Genomic DNA, 26031 nt, shown 5'->3' with positions numbered 1-26031 from the left:
AAATATAATTTGTCATTCTCTTCTAATTTCTACAACATGCCTTTTAATATAATGGATGTTTATATTTGTAATTGAATTTAGCCATTTAGGGTTGAATCCCAATTCCAAAGGAAGTGGTGGGAGGCAGCTCAAAAATGAAAATTTGTCTAAAAAGTAACAGTTTGAATCTTTTGGACTTTTTGGATGAAACCTTGAAAGTGACAAAAAGTTGTCCTCTATACCTTCCTAGATCAAGTGAGAACTCACCCCTAAAATATTGAATTTTTTTCCCTCCAACCAAAAACAACTATTATCAACAGTCTTCCCGGCTCTTCCCATACAGTACCATTCCTATATTAAATCAAAGGTGAAATTTCCTTCAAAGTCCCTTTATTATAGGGATTGGATTAAAATAGTCTCTTTATTATTACATAAATCACTTTAATCAATGTACTATTAAAAGATTGAAATAATATTGAAAAGAAAGAGCTAACATTTACAATTAAAAATATATGAAAATTTTTTTTCATTCGCAATTCAACTCTCAACAAAATGTTTCATTTATTAAACTATAAAAAACTTTCAAAATATAATTTTATTAAATAATAAATAATATTTTTAAACGAAATGAGACATTGTTTGATTATTTTATTAATATATGAACTAAATAAATTCATTTAATAGTAAAATAATTATTTTGATTTGGTCTTTTAATTGACAAGTATATCCTTAAAAGGTTTTTTTTTTGGATTTAAACTCAGTCTTTCAAATGCTAAACTTTTAATTTCGTATATTAAGAAAGTACCACAGGGTATTTAGAAAGTAGAAATACCACATTAAAAGATTTATCATAAGAAAAATTTTCCATTATCCAAAAACCCAAAACCAAAATCAATATTATTAAATTACGCGAGTTAGGTGAAATAACAAAGGTCTCTCTTATCTTAACTAGTGGTTGAGGGTTTGAACATCGTCCTGGATATGGAGTAGCTTTAAAACTCGCAACTAGTGTTTACCCTCTTAATGAACCTATGTGCAACCTCATTACAAGTTTTGATCATATTTACTTTTTTTGACATAATACCTAAAACTACCCGTAACCCCTCCACAACCTATAAATAATAAGATAATGCGCTTCAATGCACTCGAACTCATGCCAATAGAGTCTTAATAATATAGTTAGTTGGACTTTGAAATCAACTCATTAAAAGTTGATTTTAAATTTAAAAAACCTAAAAAGAAAAAAGAAATGTTAAACTACCATAGACATCCTTATACTATTCTTTGGACCATATTTTAGTCCATTATTTGAAATAAGCAAATTAATTAATCCTTGTAGATTACTTTGTTAAAATTTTCGTCCTCTTTTCCATTAAGTGTCAATGTGGAATTTTAGTATCACACAACAATAGCAAAAGAAAAAGTATTTGTATAATATGGGTATGGTTTGGATATACAATGGAATATTTTTTTTCAACTCAGTAATTACACGACTTTATTATTAAGAGTCAGACATTATTCTAGGCTGTTGAATATCATTCTCCAATAGATTCTGAACACCCTCAGGTGGCTCAACGAACTAACATATCATATTCAAATCTCCATTTGACATATTTACTATGCAATCAGCAACTTTGTTTTACTCCCTCAAAACATGCCGAAATTTAACTCTGTCATTCCTTCAAAATCATAGTATGTATAAGTTGAACTTCCAAAAGATTATTGCCAAGTGCATATCCATTACTAACCACATCAATCAAGATAACATTATCACTTGCCACTTTAATATGTCGGAACCCTTCATGCCAAGCAACCACAAGTAAAGTGCCCTTGCTTCCGTTTGGAAAATATCAGATCTGCCAATTCTCATGTCAAAGCGAAATAATCAATTCCCCTTATGATCCTGAATCACACCACCCACAACAACAAATGATATATGTTTTGGTACACTGTCATCAATATTAACTTTAAACTCAATATAATTTGAATCACTAGTTGATAGGCATTAATTGGATGGTTTGGACATACATTGACAGCCCATTTATTGGTTATCTTTCATTTCAAATTACAATAAAAATTATTATACTCACGAAATGGGTGCACTTCAAAATTAAAATTGGTCATGAGTTTCATAATTTGTAGCTCAAAAGCTTATAATTGTACAAAATCACATAGCTGGCCACTATTGATTGAAGTGAGGTAAATAGTAACACAATTGACAACCCAATTTCACGGATATTTGTTGCATTGTTTTGGATCTTTTAAATGTCAATTTTTGAAAAATATTAAGAATTTGAAAATTCATTAAAATTACATGTTGGGTGTCGTAATTGAAAGAGTAAAAAACGTGAAGATGGTTATTTTTTTAGATTTGTGGAGTTTTATGGGGACAACAATTTACTATCAATCATCAATATAAGTGATTTAAGTTTACTTTACTCGTCATCTTGTAATTTTACATTTATACATTAATCTAATGTTACATTTTCCAGAAATTCTTAAAAAAAAGCCAATAAGAATAGTTTGTTTACGATGAATTTTGCAATAAAAATAAGTGTTTTGAATAACAAATAATAAGTCTTCTCTTAAATAAACGTATAATAACTTTTGAACGATATTTCCTTGACTTTTTCTTAAACGTATTTAAGAAATAAATATAAGAGATTTTTTAAGAGCGATCTTCTTTTAGAAATTAAATCTCTTTACTTAAGAAAAATAGATCAAGTAAAAAGTCTTCAAGATTTAAGCTCCTCGAAAAAGTCATTACTTGACTTATATCTAAATAAACTTATTCTTTAATTTATATCCAAATAAACTTGAAAAATTGATTTATGTAAAAGGTTTCTTTAGATATAAATTAAAAATTGTAAACTTGTTTGAGTTAAAGTTTAATCAATAAAATATAATAAATTATTTAAATAGTTGGTTGAGTCTTAATTCAGATAAGATTGTTGTTGTTGCAATAATAAGGAGAACATGAATTCGAATGTGTTTAAGTACATATTATGTTCTGATTTAAGGATTTGAAAAAGTTGTGGGTAATAATAGAAAGCGTATAATAAAACATATCTAAATAAGGAGAACCTAGGGTCGATTGAGTATCAGTTCAATTCGTATAAGTATTGTTGCCAATACAGGAGGATATGTTTTTTGAGTGCGTTGAAGCTCATTATCCTCTTATTTATGGGTTGGGAGTGACTATGAATAGTCCTAAGCATTATATAAAAAAAAACAGATATAATCGGAACGTATAAAGTAATGAAATCATAAGCTTTTCTATTAATTTAACATTTTTATGATATATATGTTTTTTTGATACAAACATTTTCTGATATTTTAATGTAAGCAAATTTAAAATAAATTGAAATATCTCATATTATACTTGCACTCCATAATTCCCCCCACTTTCTCATCTTGAATTAAAAAATCTACTCACTTTACAACCTTTTTTTTCCCACCTTCCAAACACAAACTTTTTACTGTCAATATTGAAAGAGAGAAAAACCCTCAAAATCTGCCATGGAAACACTGTTTTATGGCATCATGGGGTACCCACCACAAGCATTTGAAGGCAAAAATGAAAATCTCGTCAATGGGTCCCTATTTCTTAGCATCTTCCAACCCTAATTCCTACCAAACTTCCATTCTATAATTAAAATCCAAATGAATTTCATAAATAAATAACCTTTGGACAATTAAATATTTTTACTATTTTATGTACCCATTTTCTTAATAAAAGTAAGAGATGAAGTAAATTAAAGATGTTCAAGGATGAAATTGAAACTTTCTTATTTTGGTTATAAAGATAATAAAATAGATAAACCTAGTTTGAGTTGATTAAGTGTGAGTTTGGATGAGCATTAATCTCTATTGCAGTGCGTTTAGTTTATTTTTTGTCTCACACTTTTACACTAACTGCAAGTAAACGTACTATCCATCCAAATCCAAAACTAAGTTTGAAAATCGATCTCCATTTTATTAATCAAAATAATATTTTAAATTTTTTAAATTTAAATTTAAATTTAAATCTGATGGATTCAAATTGGTAAAAATTATGCGAGATGGACAAATACGAGTAAAGAAGGTTTGTCCCTTTTTAGGAGTCTCCGACAAAATAGCCATTGAAAGAAGATGGGGTTCACTGTAGCACTGTTTGAACAGAAAAAGGAAATATAAATTCATTAGAGTGTCAACCACCGTTAAGTGTTAACCCCCACGTTGTCTCCATTTCAATTTCAATTCAAAGATTCAGCCGGTTTATACCCTACCAAAATCGAACCGACCGACCGGAAACCGGTTTAATTATGCGGTACCTAATAAATACCCAATGCTAAATGGGTATTATATTGATGATTTGATTCATGGAAGAGATTTAATTAAAGATATTAAATTGGTTATTAAAAGTAACTCAGATCCTTCCTAATTAAAATAAATACAATGCATTAGAATCCCAATCTTTTGTTGTATCGCTTTATATTAAACTTTTCTAATATTAAATTTATATATCAACTTTGGTTCATACATGCACTTTAATTTGGTATAATTATACGTGTGAAACTTGAATTGTGGTTCATATGTATATATAAAACTTTAATTTTGATTCAATTGTAATACATATATTTATTTTCATATTAGACTAATATGATTGTTTATATAAGTAATATATCAACGTGAAATAGTGTTAATTTGATAAATTTGTTAATGACTTGTGAAATTTGAATCAAATCAAAATTTCATAGGTAAAACCGCACAAAATCAAAGTTCATGTATAGTTTTGCAGTCTATTACACTTTACCTCTTATTGGAGTTTTTAACCTACTCGTTCCATGTTCTGTTAGAACGAGAATAATTTTTTTTGCTTGGGTTGTGGGCTATTTTGACCCATGGGTGTTTGACTTTTTTATTTTGCCTTCAAAGTAGTGGCATGTTTAACAAAAACAATGATTGGATTTCGGCAAGGACTCTCCATGTCTTCAACGATCCAGATGATTGTTAAATAAAATCATTCATTGGGTAAGGTTCCACAGACGTAAAATCGTTGTGTCTGAACAATGTTAACCAACATTGAATGTTACCTCTATGTTACTTTGCATTTAACCTTTTTGTTCTAACAACAATTTGAACGAAACAAATTTTCAAATGCAAACCGAATATTTTTTCACCTCTCAATAAACTCCTTGGACGCACTCCTCAGCTTAATACCCACAAGGGCCCTACCTGTTAATTGTCATACCTGGCACCAACCATAATGTCCCATCCATCTGAGCTTATTGAAAACACGTATAATTGTCACCCTACTTAGGTCTATAGTGATGGCCCATCCATCTGAATCAATTGTAAAAGCTTGGCACATGACATTTCATGACCAAGGCTAAGAGTATATAAGCTTATGTGGAATGAGGATATCTGGATCTCTCCTTTTTCCTCATCCTTCCTTTAATTCAACTACCCTATTGAGCAACCCTCTGCCTTGTATTAAACAAGGTGAACCACATGCCTCATTGCCTTCTCCTCTTTGTTAGATAAACCATCAACACGGTTCATGAAAACTAATCATTTCATGAATTTATGGTTATTCCTCCCAACAATTTCGTTTCTAAAATTCAAACTCATGTTCTCCTTGAGATTGTAATGTTTGTACTTTTACCACACTAATCTTTAATTATTATTCAAATAAATTCTTAACTTTTAATATATAACATTTTAATTGTATAATAAAAATATAAAACAGATCATCCAACTAATGTTGTGGTAAAACCAACATTATTGGTGTAATCAAGATTGATAAACAAAATCTAAAATGTTTTAGGGATTAAACGATTGCGAAGACATTTTAATACTTTTTAGTTTAATAATTGTTCTCTTTCCATGCTCAAAATCTGCAATCTTTTTTTCTTTTGATTTTTGAGTTTTTAAAAGATTTATTAGACCTAACCAAGATCACCAATTTCCCCAACATTTTTACATTAATTTTATTCATATTACTAATGCAATAATAATTATTATTATTGTTTCAAAGATAGCTAGCTCTAATAGTTGTTATATCCAATAGTACAGATAATATTTTGTAATGTAATATTTATATTTTATAAGCTTTAAAACAGTGTTACATATTAATTTTATATTTTTAAAATTAATATAATAAACCCATTTAATTTTTAAATTTCAAATATAATCGCTATTGTACTTATAAACTTAAAAAATTCAGATAAAATCTATAGATAATAAAACTCGAACTTAAGATCTCAAAGCTTTCATCTTATCAATGCAGATAATACATTTCAATATTTTAATCTTAATTTGGTTTAATATTTGACAAAAAAATTTTGGGGAGACATATTTGTGAAATCAGCACCATTTATTCTTGAACAAAATGATTAAGATGTGCTTAACATTTAAGGTTCAAGATAATCAACAAATTAATTAATTTGTGGGTGCACTAAGTATGAGGAAATAATTCAACTTTGAATTTTAGATAAAAGAAGAAGAAGGATGAGTCAATTCTTATAATAATGTCCTAAGGAAAGCACGTACTAATCAAGGTATTTAAAATTAGATGTAGGATTCAATCGGTTGGATTATTAATTTATTAGTACGATTAATTTGATTAAAATTATTAAAATAAAAAAATTAGTTCAATCGTCAATTTAATTATTTTTAGTTCGGTTCATTTGGTTTGTATTAGTTCACGGATAAATTGATCTAAATTCTTGTTCGAATTGATATTTCAACTGATTCTCAATTTAATCAATTCGATTGGTTGATTCGATTTCAAAAACCACAATATTAATAATATACAATTCTTTGTAATAATAAACATATTAATAATAAAAATATTAAATTATAATTAAATAATTCCTAAAGCGCATTCTAATAATTAAAATGAGTTAATATACCATTTAATATTTAAATTTAAATTGGTATATGAGTTTGGCTTCAATATTCAATTTGGTATCAAGTTTTTTAATTTAATACTTGAATTTTTACCAAATTAAGCACTTGAATTTAGCTTCAATTTTAAATTAGTACTTAAATTTTTCTTAATGAAGTACCTATATTATTTTACTAGAACACACATGTCAAATATACATTGGACGACATAATCTCATTTCGTTTGGATACCAAACTGAATATTAATATCATAATAACCCAATTAAAAATAAAATAGTTAGTACACGACGTAACGCCGTGAATGAACCGCAAAAAATGGCGTTAAAGTTAGAAACTGACTAAACTGTCCCCTATATATAACCATACACAACTAAACACTACTACAGAGAAAGGAGAAAAAACACAGCTTCCATGGCCTGAGAGCTAAATAAAAGGAAAATCACAGAAAGCATTTCGTCTGTTTTAGGAAAAGAAGAAGAACAGATAAGAAAAGGGGTTGAAGATCTAGTCAAGATCAACCTAGAAATACCAAAAAAAGAAAAGCTGTAAGAGACTTGTAATAATGTATATATACACCAAAGTTCTTATCTTTATTTTTTTCTATCCTGAGTTTCTGTTTTTTCTTTTCTATTTTTGGGTTTTTAGTTTTAACTTTGACCATTGTGGTTTTGATCTGTTCAGCTGAAATTTTCCTTTCTTTTTTTTGCTGTCATTTTAAAGGTATTTTGCTATTTTTTTTGGGGGGGGGGGGTTGCCTGTTGCATATTAATGTGAGCTACTTTAAAGGTGTTTTTTTGGGATTGTTTGTTTCATGTGAAAGTATGCTAAGAAATGAAGATTTTTGGTATTTTTCTCTTCTTCTTTTTTTTTTTTTTTATCAATCTGGGGTTTCTCATATTGGTCCATAAGTGCTGGGTTTGTATATTGTTGTAGCTTTCTTAAGTTAGATGTAAAGGTTTTGTTTTAATGTTTGTTTATTGTGAAATGCTTGTCAATAAATGTGGAGTCTTGCTAAAGCTTTTTTTTTTTTTTAAATTGAGTTCTCTTATTCTGGTTTAAAGGATTTTCATATGCTCATGCATGATTCAATTTTTCCTTTTTATTTCCTGGATTCTCTGATTTATGGTTGATAAATTGAAAAAAAAAAACAGTTTATTATTATTATCATCATTATTCTTTTGTGTGTGTTTCGCTTGTTACAATTATACGCGAAGGGAACATCTTTCCATACTAAAATAGAGTTTTAAGTTCCTTGTAGTTTGTCTTTGAAGCTTACATTTCATGATAGTTTGTCTTTGGTCACCTTTTTTGCATCCCAAGGTTGGAACAAAGTGAAAGTATTGCAAGGTTTTGAAACTAAGAAAGGGATTCTTTGGGAATAAAAGATTTTTATCACTTGATATGCATGTTATGGTTATGTAATTACTGTTAATTTCATCTAGGATTGCATGTTTTGGCCTTAGATGTGGAATTTGTTTTGCGGATCATGCGGTAATCTACATGAAAAAATAGGTTTGGTTGCGATATTTGGGTTTTCGGTCTATGAAACTTGTTATGAATCTCTTAATAATCATGTAGTCCTTGTCCTTCTTTTTGAAGTTTTTGTTTTGGCAGCTTTAAATTGCCTTCTGAGGCTGGTTTTTATGGTTATGCATGTACGGCAATGGTCCCTTTCTTTAATTTTATTGAGACAATGTAAAAACGAATTATCTGTCTTTTGATTTGTTTTTCTGTTCTTGTAAATGAATGGAGTTTTCCTTTTCTGAGCTGAAGGATTCCATTTTCCAATTTTCTAATGTTCAAAGTATTTCTAATGCAGTGTGATGGGGAGGGAACTCACAGAGGTGCACATGGATGTTAAGCCAAACGGTTTAGTGAAATCGATTGTTAATCGTGTTAACTTGCAAGGCACCGAGCCAAATAACTTAACTGTCAAAAAAGGAGCAACCGAAAACTCGGTCATTGAGGATGGTCAGGAAAAGCAAGATGTGCTATGTGTTAAAAGCACAAATTTTAGTACCGACATCCCTGAAGAGAAAAATGAAAAGGCTGAAGATCAGAAGTCTGCTGACAATAAGTTAAGCACTGCTGAATCAAAATCTACTAGTGTTGAAAATACTCATGCGAATGACACTACTTCCGAAACTGGTGCAAATGGCATGGAAACTGTTAACTCTACACCTTCCCCTACTTCTGCAAAGGATTCGGAGGTAACTCCAATTCTTGAGCAAGGATGAAATTTCTGATCCGTTGAATACAATACGTAGCTTTAGTTCGGTTAGGATAGTGCAGATTTGTAATGTTCTATATAAAAGGCCTTACGGGTAACAAAATGATATGCATATGTTGAGATTATATTGTGGATTTATTTGCATGATGCCGATCTTTTAGATTTTGCCATTTATTTCAGCCAAACCGTCCGATGACTCCTTTGATGTCGAAGAAGCCATCACAACCTTATGAGAGGAAGCATCCTGATGAAGATGATACTTGGTCTGTCGCTTCCTCGTATCCTCAATGAGCTTCTTGTTTTTACCATGCTTTTAAAAATAACTATAATCAAGGGATTTCCTATCTGAACTATACACCCACATTTCTCTCTTTTATTTGTTAACTGTTTTAAGGGAAGGGTTTTTGGTGGTGTAATTGGCCTTTGTTGTTTTAGTTGAATTTCCCTTAACTGTGGCTAGTACTGCTATATATGCTCGACGTTCAAGATTGAGGGTAACTGTTGGATCTTCACCAACTTTTAGAAGTGCTGAACGTGCTGAAAAGCGGAGGGAGGTACGTTCTTAGTCCTAATGGTCAATATATGAATTCTATTTGCATACTTTTTGTCAGTCTTAGCTTATATCTCCCGATTCATTTTCAACTGATCATAGTTATATGTATGTATATATATCCATCCAGTTTTACCAGAAGTTAGAGGAAAAACACCGAGCTTTGGAGGCTGAGAGAAGCCAGTGGGAGGCAAGGACCAAGGTACATGGCATTTTAAGCGTCTTTACATAATATTTATGCTGATCGTTCTCCTCATGCAGTCATATATGTGACATTTATATATATTTTGAGAATTAACAAAATGGACTGACCCTCATGCTTTCTTGCAGGAAGAGCAAGCAGAAGCCCTCAAGGAGCTTAGAAAGAGCATGGTTGTCAAAGCAAATCCAGTACCTAGTTTCTACTACGAAGGACCTCCACCAAAGGTCGAACTCAAGAAGGTATTCTTTTGAATCTTCTGTCCGCGCTTCTCGGCGTATCCTTGAAGTGAAAAGGAATTTAATTTCTGCTGTTTGAAAGCTTTTATATGTTTCATGCATCTTTCATTCTTACTTTCATTTCATTTCAGCTGCCACTGACTCGGCCAAAGTCACCAAATCTTACCCGGAGAATGAGCTGCGGTGACTTAGTCCCCTCAACTCAAGTTGAAAAGACAAAAGCTTGCTCCCGAACTAACCGCCACAGCTTAGGTAACGAAGTGCAACGACCCACTACTGCAAATATGGTCAAAAGCAAGATCCAGGTCAGTGGACAGATCAGCAACAGCAATGGGACTCACAAGGTGAAAGATCAAGCAAAACAGGTAAAAGAGATGACAAAAACTGCTCCGACAAAAATCACCGAGCAGAGCAACTAACATCACTGTTCATTCATGAAAATCTCCAGGATTTTAACTAACTCTCCTAGCAGGGAAATGGTCTTGAAGTTTCAGTAGTACCCATATGGAAGTCCTGAAAGAAAAGTAGCCCGTTTCATTTTCTGCAGTGATGAGTTGGTTTCTCTTAGTGGGTTTGGGTTTATGTGAAATGTATATGTTGTGTAAGTTATATTGTCACAATTCTTGTCATATATATGAAAGAGTTAATGATCCTAATGTTGATGAAATGCCTTGTTTTCATCTGATATATTAAATTTGAACCAACTCGAATTCCCTTTTAATTTTCATGCTAGGTTTTCTTTAACCATAACAATCTCTCATAAAGTAAAAAAAAAAGGAAACTTTTCCCTCGAAAACCAGTTGATTGTCGCAATATCAACATGGGTGCTTTTGGTTCACGTTGACTATAAATTCAGTTTTCTTACTAAGATTATCTGAAATTGTTATCTATTTAATTGAAGATTAAGTGATTATGGCCGGTAAACTTACATAATTGTTATCTATTTAATAGAAAATAAGTGAAAAATGATATATTTGTATGTATGTACGTACATAAGTATAATAGGATAAGACACTAAAGATTGTTGTTAGTTGTCGCTCCCTCCAAAACGAAAAAAAACAATGGCACCTTCGGCTCTCCCCAATTTTTCTCCTTCATTTCTGTTTCATCTCAAAACCCAGAAATCTTTTAAACCCCCAAAACCTATAACCATAACTTGCAGTTCACAAGAACCCAAAAAACCCTCCAAAAACCCACAAAGACCCACTTCAAGGAACAGGAAAAGAACACCATATGGGACTTCTAGGAGGTCAATTCTCAAGAAAACCTTCACTCAGGAGCAGGTCAAGTTCACTGCTGGTGTTTCAGCTGACCCTCAGGTGGGGATTATTGGTGGAGGAATGGCTGGTCTTCTTTGTGCTTTGAGCTTGGAGAAAAGAGGTGTTAAGTCCACTGTTTTTGACACGGTTGGTTCCTTTGGTTACCTTTCGTGCTGCTTTAATTTGGGTTATTGTTGTTCTTTAGGGTGTTTTGATCAATGAATTAAAAAATGTTTCTTTTCTTGTAATAATTTTTTTCTTTTCCCTACATGAGTATATGACAATTGGATTTTTTTTGTTGTTGAATAAAAACACTGCATTTAGTTTATAGAAAGAAATGTTTATTTTGTTAGTATGTTTTAGAGTTCATGCATAAGTTTAACTTTGGAGTTGTTCAATTAATCTCTGTGATGAATAGTTGTCTCTAAATTTCTTGTCATATGACAGAAGAAGAGAAGGCTTCTTTTTGTTTGTATATTCATTGCACTCAAATATTGTTCTTCTGTTAAGAGAAACTCCAGACTTCAATGAAATTAAATTGTGAATTTGGCATGCCTAAGCTAATATAATTCAACCCTTTCATTTGATTTTCCGGTACCATTCTTCGTTTTAATGCTCAATAGTTTAGTTATGGGAGGACAAGTTTAGAAGTTCAACCATTTGCATTAACATTGCATAATGTAGTTTGGATAATTGCAAGTGATGTGGTTTCTTGTTGTCTTTTGCCGTAAAAGGGAATGCATGGTTTGGGAGGAAGAATGGGAACTAGAGTCATTGATCCTCAACAACTTATATTTGACCATGCTGCTCAGTTTTTTACTGTCAGTGATTCTCGGTTTTCCAAGCTAGTTGATTATTGGTTGGAGAAAGGCTTGGTTCGAGAATGGCAAGGTTTAGTTGGTCAGCTTGAATTAGGTGGCCGGTTTGTTCCTTTTCCTTCATCACCACCAAGGTTTATAGGTGTCAATGGGAGGCGCCCTTTAGCCGACTCATTGTGATCACCATCATTTTCGTTCTTGCTGCTCATTCTGATTTTTTTAAAGCTTTACTATTAGTCGAATGGAAAGGTTATACTTTGTGAAACAAATAAAATACTAATTATCTAGAGTGGCGCATTTCATTATTGGACCCTATTGTCTCAAGTGCTTAATTGGGTTGACATTTTAACAGTGGATATATCTGAGTAAGTTTGATGCTTGGTGCAGACTTCTATGGTCAATGTAGTGAGACCTTGTTGTATAAGTAAACTCGAGCCATTTAACGGGATGTGGCACTTGAGCGAGAATGGAAAACCTCGTGGGGAATTTGATGCAATTGTTATTGCTCATAATGGTAATATTGTGCCTTAACACTTATGTCTTTTTCTTCTGTCCCATTTTTTTCAATTCAAATTTGCTCAGGAGTGTTATGTTGCGATTTTTATGGTAAGAGGGTTATGATTTAATTTTATGCATGCACTGAATGAGCTGTGAATGTCGTTTTACTATTGTTGTTACAGTCAGGATCTAGATAGGGCTGACCATGCAGATAAACCTCTAGATAATAAGTAACGATCTCACGTTATGACATATTTCGGTATTTGTTTGGGGGCAAGTCAAGGTATGCTTGGAGTTAGAAACAAGCTGTTTTGGTAGGAATAAAAAAGTGTATGCATACAAAAGGATGGCTTAAAAGCTAAATAAGCCAACCATTTAGGTTATAGGACAGTACTCAAGATCTTGCCACTGATATTCGGGTAAGAAGGATGAAGGGTATGATTCTTTATCATAACATATTTTTTTTTGCTGCATAATTTGTATGATCTTTTTAAACATACATGCAATTCAATGATTGCTAGACATTTTCGGACATGGTACAGGGACATGACCCTCAAAATACATTTTCGAACATACCTGTTTTTGACTCATACCCGTATCCAACAATCACACCCAAGTCCGTGTGACATGGCTTCTTGTATTTCACAGGAAAATGTGCAAATCGCTTGCTTGCTTCATCTGGATTACCTCTAATTGCTAGACAAATGAAGGTATATTGTTCTTGTTATTGGATATATTCTCATTTTTGCTGGAGCCATATGTTCTCAACTTTTTTTTTTTTTTGTAGAGGCTAGATTTGAGTTCAATATGGGCACTTCTTGCAGCATTCGAGCATCACCTTCCTATGGGAGATGGTAACGTGACATTTCAAGGAGCTTTTGTTAAGGGAGTTGATTCCGTATCTTGGATGGCAAACAATTCACTGAAGCTTTTGGGTTCTCAGGGTAATGGTCCTCACTGTTGGACTTTTTTCAGCACCGCAGTCTATGGAAAACAAAACAAGGTTCCTCAGGTTAGTTTTGGACCGATGAAAAGCTTTGTGATTCTCGTGGACTATCCCATTCTATGTTGAACCTTGGTGATATTACTGTTACATTGTGTTTGAAACTATAGTAGTTTGGGGGGGGGGGTTGTCAGATATGTATAAGTTTTTCGAATTGCATTACCAGGAAAATATACCAAGTCAAACAGCAGAAAAGGTGAAGACAAGCATGCTTGAGGGTGTTGAAGCGGCACTTGGACTACCAAAAGGATCACTTCCGAGACCTATTTACAGTAGAGTTCAGCTATGGTAACTTACTTTGTCTGAACTTGTGCATAAATTATTGTTTTTTCAATTATGATCAATAACCTGCTTGGATTCCGGAATTGCCTGTTGTTAATGATCAAATAAAGAAGGGCTAACATGCTTGAAATATTAGTTAGTATTTAAAACAGAGATTTGCCTTGCAATTTTTTGAATTAATTTCTCCCACTGGTCTGTGGACTTGCAGGGGTGCGACTCTTCCGACTAACACTCCAGGTATCCCATGTATTTTCGATCCTCATGGAAGGGCTGGTATCTGCGGTGATTGGTTATTGGGATCGAATTTAGAGTCAGCTGCTTTAAGTGGCATGGCTCTTGCCAATCATGTAAGTGCCAATTGTGATGTTTGTTTATTTCTGTTTTTTGATAGCAAACCCAAAAAAGCTTTCATCTAACCTAAGTTCTGATTCGGGTTATACCAGACTGCACTAGCTGAGGCTATCTGACCAAAACAAATATGTTGCTTAAAAGTGCATTTATATAGATGTAATAACTATATGTATGTCTATATATACATATTTATTTTTCCTTCTCTTGCTGTTTGGTTTGCTTCATGAATCCTTTGCTTTTGACATAGAGATTAATGAAGAAATGTTGTGGATTTAATGATGTAGATTGCAGACTATTTACAAAGTGATGGAGCATGTCCTGAAGAGTTTGCTGTTGGCTTAGAGAAGGGATTTGAGGCAATTGAAGGACATGATATTGGACAATTTGCACTTGCAGGGGTTGAATCATCCTTAAAACAACACAATGAAATGTCAGCATTTCAACTTGCCACTTAAAATCTCAATCTTCAACCTTCAATCCTGCAACAGTCCCACAGTAAGATCTTCTCTTGCCCTAGGAATAAATTGCAAATAGCGAGATTTGAATCTAGACCTTCTGGACGACCATATCAACCAAGTGAACTGAACTACATGTTCTTGCTCTTGGCGGCTGACATTCCTTACCAGTGGCTCTGATGCAATCCAGCAGCTATAAATCGAATATCAAGGTTCCCGAAGCTCCGATCATCATTTAACCAGTAATGTTAGCAAGTTAAATCACTAAATTTTGGCTCTGATCTCATGCAATCCGTTATTAATTGTGTAAACAAGAAAACAATACAAATTAAAGTTTTTGGTTTTTATATTTTTTTCTTTGGCTTTTTGCGTTTCCAAACTTCCCTTCTTTTTCATTCTTTTTAATGTTATTTTTGGTTACCCAGTTCCATTGCTTGGCTTCGTATTTCTTTTTCTTTTTCCTCGCTTTCTTTACAACGCCAATAACAATTAAATTGGATTATAATTTCTTGTTCTTGAGGGAAAACGAGTTTATAGTTTCAACAAAATCAAACTGGATTTTCAACCGCACGTTGTATGACTGTTATTATTCCGATTCAAAGTTACATTTGCAATTATATATATGAATTTTAATTTTATGTAATTTCTTATTTGATTCAATTCTTATAAGTTATTAAAATAATTATTGATATAATATTATTGTGTATATAAATAATTATATTTGTCCAATATAAAAATAAATTAATATATTTATTGCTTTAAATGTGTATGATTAAATCAAAACTAAAGTTTTAAGTATATATTTGAACAATAATTATAGTTTCACGTGTATAGTTTTTTCTCCAAGCCGTTTGTTTCTTATATTTTGTTTTGCCCAGTGAAACTGGCTATTGCTTGCCTTTTTCTCCTCCCACCAACCCTTTTCTTTCTTTCTTCTTTTCATTCACTTCACATGACTGCTCTCTTTTCAGTTTGCAAATTTATTTTGTGGGTATTTTTGTTGTTTTCACAAGTTGTGACGGGTAGATGACGACGTATGTCGTTCGCTAAAACTCCACCAGTCATCAATAGTTTTCAAAATAATAAATTATGTCATGAGTCAATTTGGATCCGTGCTGTCTTAAGTTTTATATATATTTTTGTTTGTATTTCAATTGTTTAATAAATTTTCAGTTTTAGAAGTTTTTATATGCTCTTATAGAACATTTTTTAGTCTTACTTATGCATGTATCCTTAGTTTTACAAGTGATTTTAGGGATGGTTTTGTTGTCATCCTCTCTAGTTTGGTGAATGCTCGATTCTTTTGTCGATTTTTGCTGCTTTGGATCATTTGGGCTGATTTCTTTATCGTATTAAGTATTTGCAAGCACTCCAGACATGTCGTATTTGAATTATTACAAAGCTAATTGTCAATGTGTCATGATGTTTTATTGATATAACAAGTTAAAATATTTTTGAATAAAAGTTAAAGTTCAACAAAATTAGTAAAATGATAAAATCAAGTTAAAATGGTTTCAATTGAGTTAAACATTTTCAATCAAGTTAAAATTATTTTAAAATAAGTCAATATTACTCCATGCCAAAAAATAGACTTTTTGGCCAAGTTTTTATAGTTTTCAAAATATCGATACCCTTTATAAAATCGATATCAAATTGACATTTTGTTTTCAATCAATTACAAAAAGTGTCGATACCATTTACCAGATATCGATAAATTATTTTTGGTATCGATGTAAATTAATTAACTTTAACGGTCACTGAATCAGGCATTAAATGCTAATAGTATTAATATTCGTAGAAAAAGTATCAATACCTTTTGTTGTTGGTTAATTTAAACGATCTAGTATTTTCATTCCAATGGCTCTATTAACTTTCACAACAACCACAATGGTTGAAAATGAATTAGATGGTATAAATACCATCTTTCAAATGTCCTACAATAAAGAGAGAGATCATCAAGCTTAAAGATCAATCAAAACAACCTTAGTGTTTAATTCTTTCATATTCTTCTTATACACACTTCTGAGCTTTCATTGTTCTTCTTTAGCTCAAGTGTATTCTTATTTATTTGAGCTTAATTGGCAAACATTTTGATATTGTAAGGATTATTTCTTTGTTTGCTTCTTTGTATCTTTTTAAGATGGTTGAATCTTAAGGTTTGAATAGAAACCTTAGGAGAGTTACAAACTTAAGATTTTGGGTACAAATTTTAAGGAAAATTTTAAGGTTAAACATTATCCTCAAGGTTATCAAATTAGTAAATCCTTAGTTGTAGAAAGTTAAGGTAGTAGAGTAGGCAATTGGGGCAGAACCAGTATAAATTCTTATGTTCATTGTTTCATTTTCTTTTATTGCTTCCATCATTTTTCTTAAAGGCCAATTCTCCTTCCCTCTTGGAGATTTTGAGTTGATCAATCGAGTTAACAAACACAAAATCAATTCAGGATTAATGACAAAATAATGATAAACAATTGTATTCATTTAGTATTCTTAATATGATGTGATTTAAATTTCGTTTTACTCATAATTTAATCTAATTTTTTATTTTAGTATTGTACATATGGCATGTGTTATTATTAATTAATTCCAAAATTAACTATATCGTGTGTTATTTTTAAACACAAATTTGTATTCTAAATATATGATTTTCACACGTATACGCATGTAATAAGATTTCTAATATAGATAGTATGGTTGATTGAGTTAAAGTCACGGATCAACTCAATATTGTATCTTTTCCAAAAAAATATTTAATATTGAATTTTCTTTTCACCAATATGATAACATTTTGATAACATATTAACACGATAACATTTTAAGTGCTATAGAAAATAACAATACCAATGATAAGCAATTGATTGCATTTGATATTCTTAATATGATGTATTTATCTATTTAAATTTTTACTCACAATTTAAATTAATTTTTCATTTTAATTTTGTGCATTTTGCATATGTATTGTTATTATTAGTTTCAAATCATATATTTTATTATTTATTTTATATTGTTTTCAAACACACACTTATATATCAAATATGCAATTTCTACCGTCATAAAATTTTTAGTATTTATAAAAAAAAGATGATAAATAATTCACATTTGCATATAGGTGAATATCAGCACTAGTTGGCTTTGACTTTTAAGTTTATTGGGATATGAGATCTTCTTAACATGGTTCATACATATAAGTAAGATGTAATTGAAGTTCCGTGAATGAGTTGCAGGCAGAAGTTACCAGGAGCTTGATGTTTTGCTAATTGTGTCAATTGAGGCCGGTGACCACTTTCGAAGTACCATAAATTGCCATAGAAGCAGCGCACAAAACTATACCAGGGGGACCACCAAGAGAAGCAGCAACAGCAGCAGTAGCAAGACTACCTTTTTCAAGAAAGCCTACAATCTGGTAACCATCGGCACAGCCTGTTTTGCAATACACAGCGAAGTTCTCACAGTTGTTATTAAACATATCGTAGTCGCCAAAGCTTGCCCCTTCAACGAAATAAGTTGCTTTGTTAATAACTTCATGGGGAGGCTTGGAATAGTGTGGGCAGCAAGTACCACGTTTTCTGAAACGGAATTTATTAAGGGGAACTCCATAGTCATAGATCCGGGGCTTTTCACCACGAAGGAAACAATCTATGCATACTTTTGCTATTTCACCATTTTGGACACGCTTGTCTTTACATTTACGGCATTCAGGTAGCGGCTCAAGTTTCTTGGCTTTTCCCTGGAGATGAATAACCATGTCGTCCCCCACATATATTCCTGCAGTGCTCAATCAGAAACACCCAATGTTTATGTGTGTGTTTACATGTTATGATCTTCTAGGTATACGGATAAAAAATTGAAAAGAAATAGAAGCAAACCATGGTGATCATATAAACCTCCCTCTCTTTCACAGTAGATGTGATCCCCTGGTTGAAGAAACCTTGGTTTGCTTTGTGGCTGTCCCATTTATGATTTCTAGTTAAAATCTTTTGTTTTAAGTTGTGTTTTTAGCAATAAACTAAGGCAAATTTATAGTAGATGTGATTAGAAGGAGCAACAAAAAATCGAGAATCAAATTTAATAAAGAGAAAACATATAATTATGCTTTGAAAGTTTTGGAAAGGAGGTTCTGATGCTTGCTAGACAATATTGTTCAAAGGAATCAAACGTTCCTTCAATGGTGCCAGTTCACATACCAATGCAAATGCTTGACATGATTTTAGTTGCATTAAAGCCCCTATTGCCTATACCCCTTTAGCTCTTTTACGGGTAGATTTGAAATAAATTTAAATTATTTGGAAAATATAGTTGTTTAATCATAAATTTTGGTCTATAAATGTGGTGCAGATGAAACCTCTGTTGGAGAAATTATGGTTTCAGCTACAAGAGCAGTTTCAACTTATGTTGTAGCTAGGCTGAAACAATAATTTATCATGTTTAGAACTGATAATCATTTTAGCTAAATCTATTTGAATGTTGAACTCATAATCTGTTGCAAGCTTTCATGGCACATCTTAGAATATTAATCTAACGGAGGAACAAATCATAAATGATCGAATTTCAATTCATCATGCAAATTGAATTCCCTATTTTATGGAAATTAGATCGAGTGACTTAAAAGAATATCTTGAAATTTTCATTATTTTTCCTAAATTTTGTTAGGATATTTTGTAGTCCTATTTTGTAAGATGCTTTGGTGGGAATTGTTATTGTAATATATTTGTATTTCATATAGATGAAGCTAGAAAATTTTTAAGGGACCGAAATTAAATTATAATTTTATGATAGTAAAAATATAATTTTATCATTTTAATAATTTTTAAAATATTAAATTAATTTTTATCATTTTTAGGAGGGCAAAGTGTAATTTTATTTTTTCTAATTTAAATTGTAAAAAATTTAAAGCGCTTATATGAAAAATTTTCCATTTTAGGGGGAAATTGGGACCCCTGCCAGTAGCGGTGTGCAAATTTCAGGTAAAACCGAAAAAATTCAGTTAACCAACCGAATTCGGTTAATCGGTCGGTTAACCGAATTTTTTTGGTCAGGGGTCGGTTAATAATTTTTTGAATTTTTGGTTAACGGTTAATTCGGTTCAAAATCTGTCGGTTAACCGAATTTTTTCGGTTTAACTAAAAAAATTAATAAATAAATTATAATATATAAATAGGCCCACTATTCACCCAAACCCAATGCAACATAAACCCAATTTAATATATATAAACCCAAGTACCCAACCCAATTACCCAACCCAATCATAAAAAATACAAATAATTTAATAAATAAAAATAAAAATCTAAAACTAAAACTTAAAGTCTAAACTCTAAAGCAAGTAACAAACGATAGAAAAAAAATAATACCTAACCTTCAAAATCCCGAATTGAAATCTCCCAAAATCTCTACCAGGCTAGCCACCTTTCGTCCGGCACTCCGGCGTCTACCAGGTCACCATCCATCACTGGCGAGTTGATGTAGGCTTTTACTCTTGAAAATTTGGGCACTATTTTTAGTATTTTACTGCTTGTTTATTCCACATTCTTTTGTTTATACAATCATAACTTGATGTTGGAATGAAAATGCACATTAGACCTAAGAAGAAGAAGTTTAATCATGTCATTTTATTTAGCTAATACCATCTTTGATAATCGGTGTTTTAGAAGATTGTCCCTTGCTAGTTCAAACTTTCTCTGTGTTGTTTCTTGAAGGAGAGAGACCTTTTTTTGTTGTTAGAATTAAGTGACCCAAATCCTTATTTAAATAAAATACAGTGGTAAAATAAAATAAAAGTAAAATACATTTCTTTTATTTTATTTTAGAATAAGGTTTTTTAAAACATTATTAAACTCTATCTATTTGATATTGATTAGAATAAGGTGTTTCAATCTTACTACACTCCTATTAGAATATGGTTTTACAAGCCTATAAATAGACATAGTCTACTCCTCTTATAATCATTCGAATTCAACATAGTGAGTTTTCTTCTCCTCTGCAAGTGGTTTTTTCCTGAAAAGATTTCCATGTAAAAATCTGTGTGTTCTTTATTTTTCCTTCTCTTTTCTTTACAATATATTGTCATTACCGACGTTCCATGTTTACAGATTGGTATCCAAGCTTTCAGGTTGTTCATCTGAATCACAGTAATGGCATCTATGAAGTATAAAATTCTGCTGTTGGATCGCAATCCTAGATTCACGTTGTGACAGATAAAGATACAAGCAGTTCTTGCACAGATAGACTAAGAGGAAGCCCTGCTAGGGGTAGATAAGATGTCTTCGACATCGACGGAGGAAGAGAAGAAGCGCAATGATTGAAAGGCAATAACACAGTTACATCTGTATTTGTCTAATGAAATTTTGCAAGATGTGATGAATGAGAAGACCATCGCTGGATTATGGAAGAAGTTAGAATAAATATGTATGTTAAAAACTCTAACCAGCAAGCTGCATATGAAGCAGTGCCTTTATGCTCATCGTTTGGAGAAAGATGTATCTGTGCACGAACACTTAACAGTGTTTAAAGAAATCCTCTCAAACTTGGAAGCCATGGAGGTTCAGTATGATAAGGAAGATCTAAGGTTGATTCTACTTTGTTCATTGCCCTCATCTTATTCAACCTTTAGAGACACGATTTTATATAGCCGCGAGTCTCTCACAGTTGATGAGGTTTATGATTCTTTAACCTCGTATGATAAGATGAAGCATCTTGTGGTTAAAACTGACTCTCAGGAAAAGAGTCTCATTGTTTGTGGGAGATAAGATCGGAATGCTGATGATGATTGTGGAAGGACACAGGAATGGGATCCTTGCGATAAATATAAGGGTAGATCGAAATCTTCAAACAGATGTAAAACTTGTAACTTCTGCAAGAAGAAAGGGTACATTAAATCTGAGTGCTATAAGCTACAGAATAAGATTAAAAGAGAGGTTGCAAATCAAAAGGGAAAATAACCAAAAAATTTCGGTGAAGTTGATGTTGTAGAAGACTATAGCGATGGTGAACTTTTAGTCGCTTCTGTCACCAATTCTAAAGTGAGCGAGGAGTGGATCCTTAATTCGGGCTGCACCTTTTACATGAGTCCCAATTGGGATTGGTTTACAACTTAAGAAACTGTGTCTGAAAGTGTTAATTTGATAGGAAATAATACTTCGTGTAAAATCACATGTGTTGGAACAATTAAAGTTAAGATATTTGATGGAGTTGTCAGAATACTTAGTGACGTACGACATCTTCTAGAATTTAAGAGAAATTTAATTTCATTAAGTACTCTTAATTCAAAAGGGTATAAATACACAGTTGAAAGTGGGGTTTTGAAGATTTTCAAAGGTTCCCTTGTTGTGATAAAAGGGTAGAGAAAGAATGGTAAGTTATATGTTTTTCAAGGTTCTACTATTATTGGTGATGCAGTTGTCGCTTCCTCTTCCTTGTCAGATGATGATATTACTAAACTTTGGCATATGGGTCTAGGGCATATGAGTGAGAATGGCATGGTAGAATTGAGCAAAAGAGGACATCTTGATGGGCAAGGAATTTGCAAACTGAAATTATATGAGTACTGCGTTTTTAGAAAGTAAAAGAGAGTTTGATTCACCAGAAGAATCCATAACACGAAGGGAACGTTGGAGTATATTCATTCTGATCTATGGGGGCCATCTAGAGTGCCTTCGAGAGGTGGAGCTAATTATATACTAACTTTATTAATGATTTTTTCAGAAAAGTTTAGGCATTCTTCCTGAAGCAGAAAAGCGATGTGTTTTCCGCATTTAAGCCTTGGAAAACTATGATTAAAAAACAGACTAGAAAACAAATAAAATACCTCCACACAGACAATGGCTTAGGGCTCTGTTCTAATGAGTTAAATAAACTATGCAAGTCAGAAGGGATCTTAAGACACTTGACAGTTCGTCATACTCCACAGCAAAACAACGTTGTAGAACGAATGAATAGAACGATCATGGAGAAGGTTCAATGTATGTTTTCAAATGCCAACTTACTAAAGTTGTTTTGGGCTGAAGCATCTTCTATTGCATATTTTTTGATCAACCGATCTCAATCCGTTGCCATTGAGAAAAAGACTCCACAAGAGGTATGGTTTGGTAATCCTACTGACTATTTTGATTTAAAGATCTTTGAGTTTCCTGCGTATGCTCATGTTGATAATGGAAAATTGGAACCGAGATCCATTGAATGTGTTTTTCTTGGTTATAAAGCTGATGTAAAAGGGTATAAGTTATGGTGTCCTAAAAATAGAAAAGTTGTGATTAGCAGAGATGTTATTTTTGATGAAACTGCTATGCTACCTAACTTATCTCTTAAAGACTCTTCCAATAAAGAAAATCAAAAACAGGTGGAGCATTAGATTAATCCGGAATCTACAACAGAGTCTACTCCTCAAGCCAGTACAAAAATTCAAAATAGAGTTACTTTTTCACCACAATACTCTATTGCTAAAACTAGAACTAAAAGAGAAATTAAACCTCTAAAGAAGTATGCTGAGGCTGATCTAGTTACCTATACTTTAAATGTGGCTGAAGATATAGATGCAAACCAAGAGCCATCTAATTATTCTAAGGCGGTTAGCTGTGAAGACTCAGAAAAGTGAATGTTAGTTATGCAAGAGAAGATGGAATCACTCCACAAAAACAGAACATGGGATATTGTGAAACTTCCTAAAGGTCAAAAGGTTGTTTGTTGTAAATGAGTGTTTAAAAAGAAAGAAGAGACTCCAGGAATTGAAGAACCTAGATATAAAGCAAAGTTTGCAAAGGGTTACAGTCAAATTCCAAGAGTGGACTTCATAGATGTGTTCTCCCCAGTTGTGAAACATAGTTTGATTCGAGGTTTGCTTAGTATTGTGGCCTTGCATGTTTTGGAGCTTGAGCAGTTAGATGTAAAAACTATGTTTTTACATAGAGAACTTGAGGAGGATATTTACATGCAACAACCAGAGGGTTTTACAGTCTCAGAAAAATAGGACTATGTTTGTTTGCTGAAAAAGCCACTTTACGATTTGAAACAATCACTAAAACAATGGTACAAGAGGTTTGATTCCTTTATGACTTCTCATGATTTCAAAAGAAGTAGCTTTGACAATTGTGTTTACTTTAAGAAAAATTGTGATGGTTTTTTTGTGTAACACCCCTTAACTCTTATCTGTCGCTGGAACAGGGTTATAGAGCATTACCAAACTTTTCAAATCAAATACGAATAATAAATAAATCAAATAGCATACAAATCATAAATTAAACATATCGTCCCTTTTATGGGCCCTCGAGGACCAAAATACGCGTTAAAAATAAATCGGGACTTAATCGTGTACTTTGGAAATTTTTCGTGAATTATCAAAATTTTTCCTAAATGCAGGGGTCACACGCCCGTGTGGCTAAGGGACAGGCCTGTGTGACTCTATTACACACTCGTGTGGTCAGGCTATGTGACCTATTCATCATCTTGTACCTTTTTTCATTTTTCCTAAACAAAAACCATTAACTTAAGAATCAAAGAGCGATTGGAATATTAACTCCCGCTACCCATAAGTCATCTTTCTTTATTTCTTTCTTGTAGGCCTTCTCACTTTCACAACTCAATTACCAGTCCAAATCCCTGTTGATCCAAGTTGACATTAACAAATTATATATTGAATTACGTAATACACAAGTCACTATGAAAAACTTAATAAAATCAAACCAACATTTCAAGCTTAACATTTATCTATTTTTTAAATTTATTTTAAAGTTGTAGTTTAAGAGAAGGGATTGTATGAATCTGTGATTCCATATCATCCTTATCCCTTTCTAATAAGAGAATGACAAATCAAATTTTTCTCTTGATTTTAGCATTTCTAGTTGGATTTAATTTTTTTCTAGGAGGAAAAGCCAAAATCAAGAGGAAAAATCTGATTTTCATTCTTCTAATATTAGAAAGTGATAAGGATGACCGATATCACAGCTTTCATACAATCTTTTCTCATAATTTAAATTATTTATTTAAAAATTATAAAGTATGGAAAAACATAAATATTCTTATAATAAAATTTATTGTTTTAAAAAAATATTTTTAATTTTTTGTAACTGAATTGATGTCCAATTAATACATAACATCAATTAATGTGTCAATTATTATCACGTATATATACATTTTTTAAACGCATACATAAAGAATAGATGAGTTATCGATTTTTATGTAAAACTTTTTTTTCCTTTTCAAACCATAGGACTAAAATTTATGCACATGATATCAACCTCGAAAAATATTAGAAAATAAATAGAGAGAATAATTAATTATAAATTATTGATGCATTTATTTATTTTTCATATGCAAGTCTTGTGTCGAAAATTTAAAAATATAAATTGTAAATGCTGAAAATTAAATCTAAATTTGTAAATTAATTTCATATATTACATGTAGAAATTGAATTAAACTTGAATTTTACATTTAATAATCTTGATATTAATATTGGATGAGTGAGAAGAAAATTTCTTTATATGGGGAGCGAAAATTTAAAGAATATAATATGACATGGGGCATATGACGATGTAGAAATGTCGTGTGGAAGGCTTGTACTATGTTATCTTTGGCATATATACTTTCCTTTGATTTATTTGCTTTTTTTTTGTTATTTTAATTTTACGAATAAAGGTCAATTAAGTATTAATTCGATTGGTATGAGTATTGTTGTCAATACAGGATGATGTGAGTTCGAGTGTACTTCAATCGCATTATCCTCTTATTTATGGGTTGAGTAAGGGCTATGGGTAATTCTAAATATTATACTAAAAAATACAAATATGATCGAATCTATAATAAAATTATTCTATGGAAATTGAAATAGTACTTTCAAACAATTTTATAGTGGAATAAATGAGGAAGAATTGAAACCAATAATAGAGAATCAAATAATAATAATAATAATAGAAGGGAAAGTAATGTTCTTATGCAAATACAAAATGCATCTCTACATGAAGTGATGTGTCACATAAATTCTGAAATTTAGTTTAATTGAGTTATATAATTATTTTTAATTAAATTTAGATTTTAACGGTTATAAATTTTCATCTCAAATTACGTCTCTTTCATAAAATTCTTATAATAGTTACCCAATTATTAACGTGTACTTATTTTATTAGGTCCATAAAATTTTATTTTAGTTATCGACATTTGATGTTTTGGTCACTATTTCATTAAATCATTAATGAGAATATTGATGTGACCTTTTCTTATGGTATAATAACAAATTTAGCCTCCTAATGTTTACTGATTCAATCAATTTGGTCAAAATTCTAAAACAATCAA

At 31.7% G+C, this 26031-nt stretch overlaps 3 protein-coding genes and 1 long non-coding RNA gene across 7 annotated transcripts in view; 3 read left to right on the top strand and 1 right to left on the bottom strand.

The window, feature by feature from the left end:
- The window catches only part of LOC128043095 (uncharacterized), a 53475-nt gene extending 35055 nt beyond the window's left edge, over positions 1 to 18420 (top strand). The window contains exon 2 of the long non-coding RNA XR_008198784.1: positions 17864 to 18420. This is a non-coding gene — a long non-coding RNA (uncharacterized LOC128043095). The remainder of the gene's footprint in view (positions 1 to 17863) is intronic.
- LOC105792589 (protein WVD2-like 1) lies at positions 7259 to 10792 on the top strand. Of its 3 annotated transcripts, XM_052635014.1 has the most exons (8): positions 7259 to 7415; positions 8690 to 9080; positions 9281 to 9378; positions 9561 to 9654; positions 9781 to 9852; positions 9981 to 10091; positions 10220 to 10453; positions 10537 to 10792. In XM_052635014.1, exons 2-8 carry the CDS (start codon positions 8694 to 8696, stop codon positions 10546 to 10548), a joined length of 1008 nt encoding a protein of 335 aa, XP_052490974.1. In that variant the 5' UTR covers positions 7259 to 7415; positions 8690 to 8693; the 3' UTR covers positions 10549 to 10792. The 3 variants fall into 3 exon arrangements, with proteins under 3 accessions (XP_052490974.1, XP_012476685.1, XP_012476686.1); XM_012621231.2 differs by having other exon boundaries at positions 10220 to 10792; XM_012621232.2 differs by having other exon boundaries at positions 7259 to 7434; positions 10220 to 10792.
- LOC105792598 (uncharacterized) lies at positions 11150 to 15103 on the top strand. 2 transcript variants are annotated; one of them, XM_052635012.1, is made up of 8 exons: positions 11150 to 11494; positions 12082 to 12342; positions 12544 to 12679; positions 13312 to 13373; positions 13451 to 13675; positions 13833 to 13954; positions 14157 to 14295; positions 14584 to 15103. In XM_052635012.1, exons 1-8 carry the CDS (start codon positions 11150 to 11152, stop codon positions 14752 to 14754), a joined length of 1461 nt encoding a protein of 486 aa, XP_052490972.1. In that variant the 3' UTR covers positions 14755 to 15103. The 2 variants fall into 2 exon arrangements, with proteins under 2 accessions (XP_052490972.1, XP_052490971.1); XM_052635011.1 differs by lacking the exon at positions 12082 to 12342 and having other exon boundaries at positions 12553 to 12679.
- On the bottom strand, positions 17796 to 18781 carry LOC105792594 (protein LEAD-SENSITIVE 1). The gene is made up of 2 exons (XM_012621238.2): positions 18621 to 18781; positions 17796 to 18519 (listed from the first exon to the last, which is right to left on the bottom strand). The coding sequence occupies exons 1-2, from the start codon at positions 18706 to 18708 to the stop codon at positions 18017 to 18019; spliced, it is 591 nt and encodes a 196-aa protein (XP_012476692.1). The 5' UTR covers positions 18709 to 18781; the 3' UTR covers positions 17796 to 18016.
- Positions 18782 to 26031: the final 7250 nt, after the last annotated feature.

This window comes from Gossypium raimondii, chromosome 8, assembly GCF_025698545.1.
Source record: "Gossypium raimondii isolate GPD5lz chromosome 8, ASM2569854v1, whole genome shotgun sequence".
NCBI classification, from domain to species: Eukaryota; Viridiplantae; Streptophyta; class Magnoliopsida; order Malvales; family Malvaceae; genus Gossypium; species Gossypium raimondii.
This window is presented reverse-complemented; position numbering and strand designations above follow the sequence as displayed.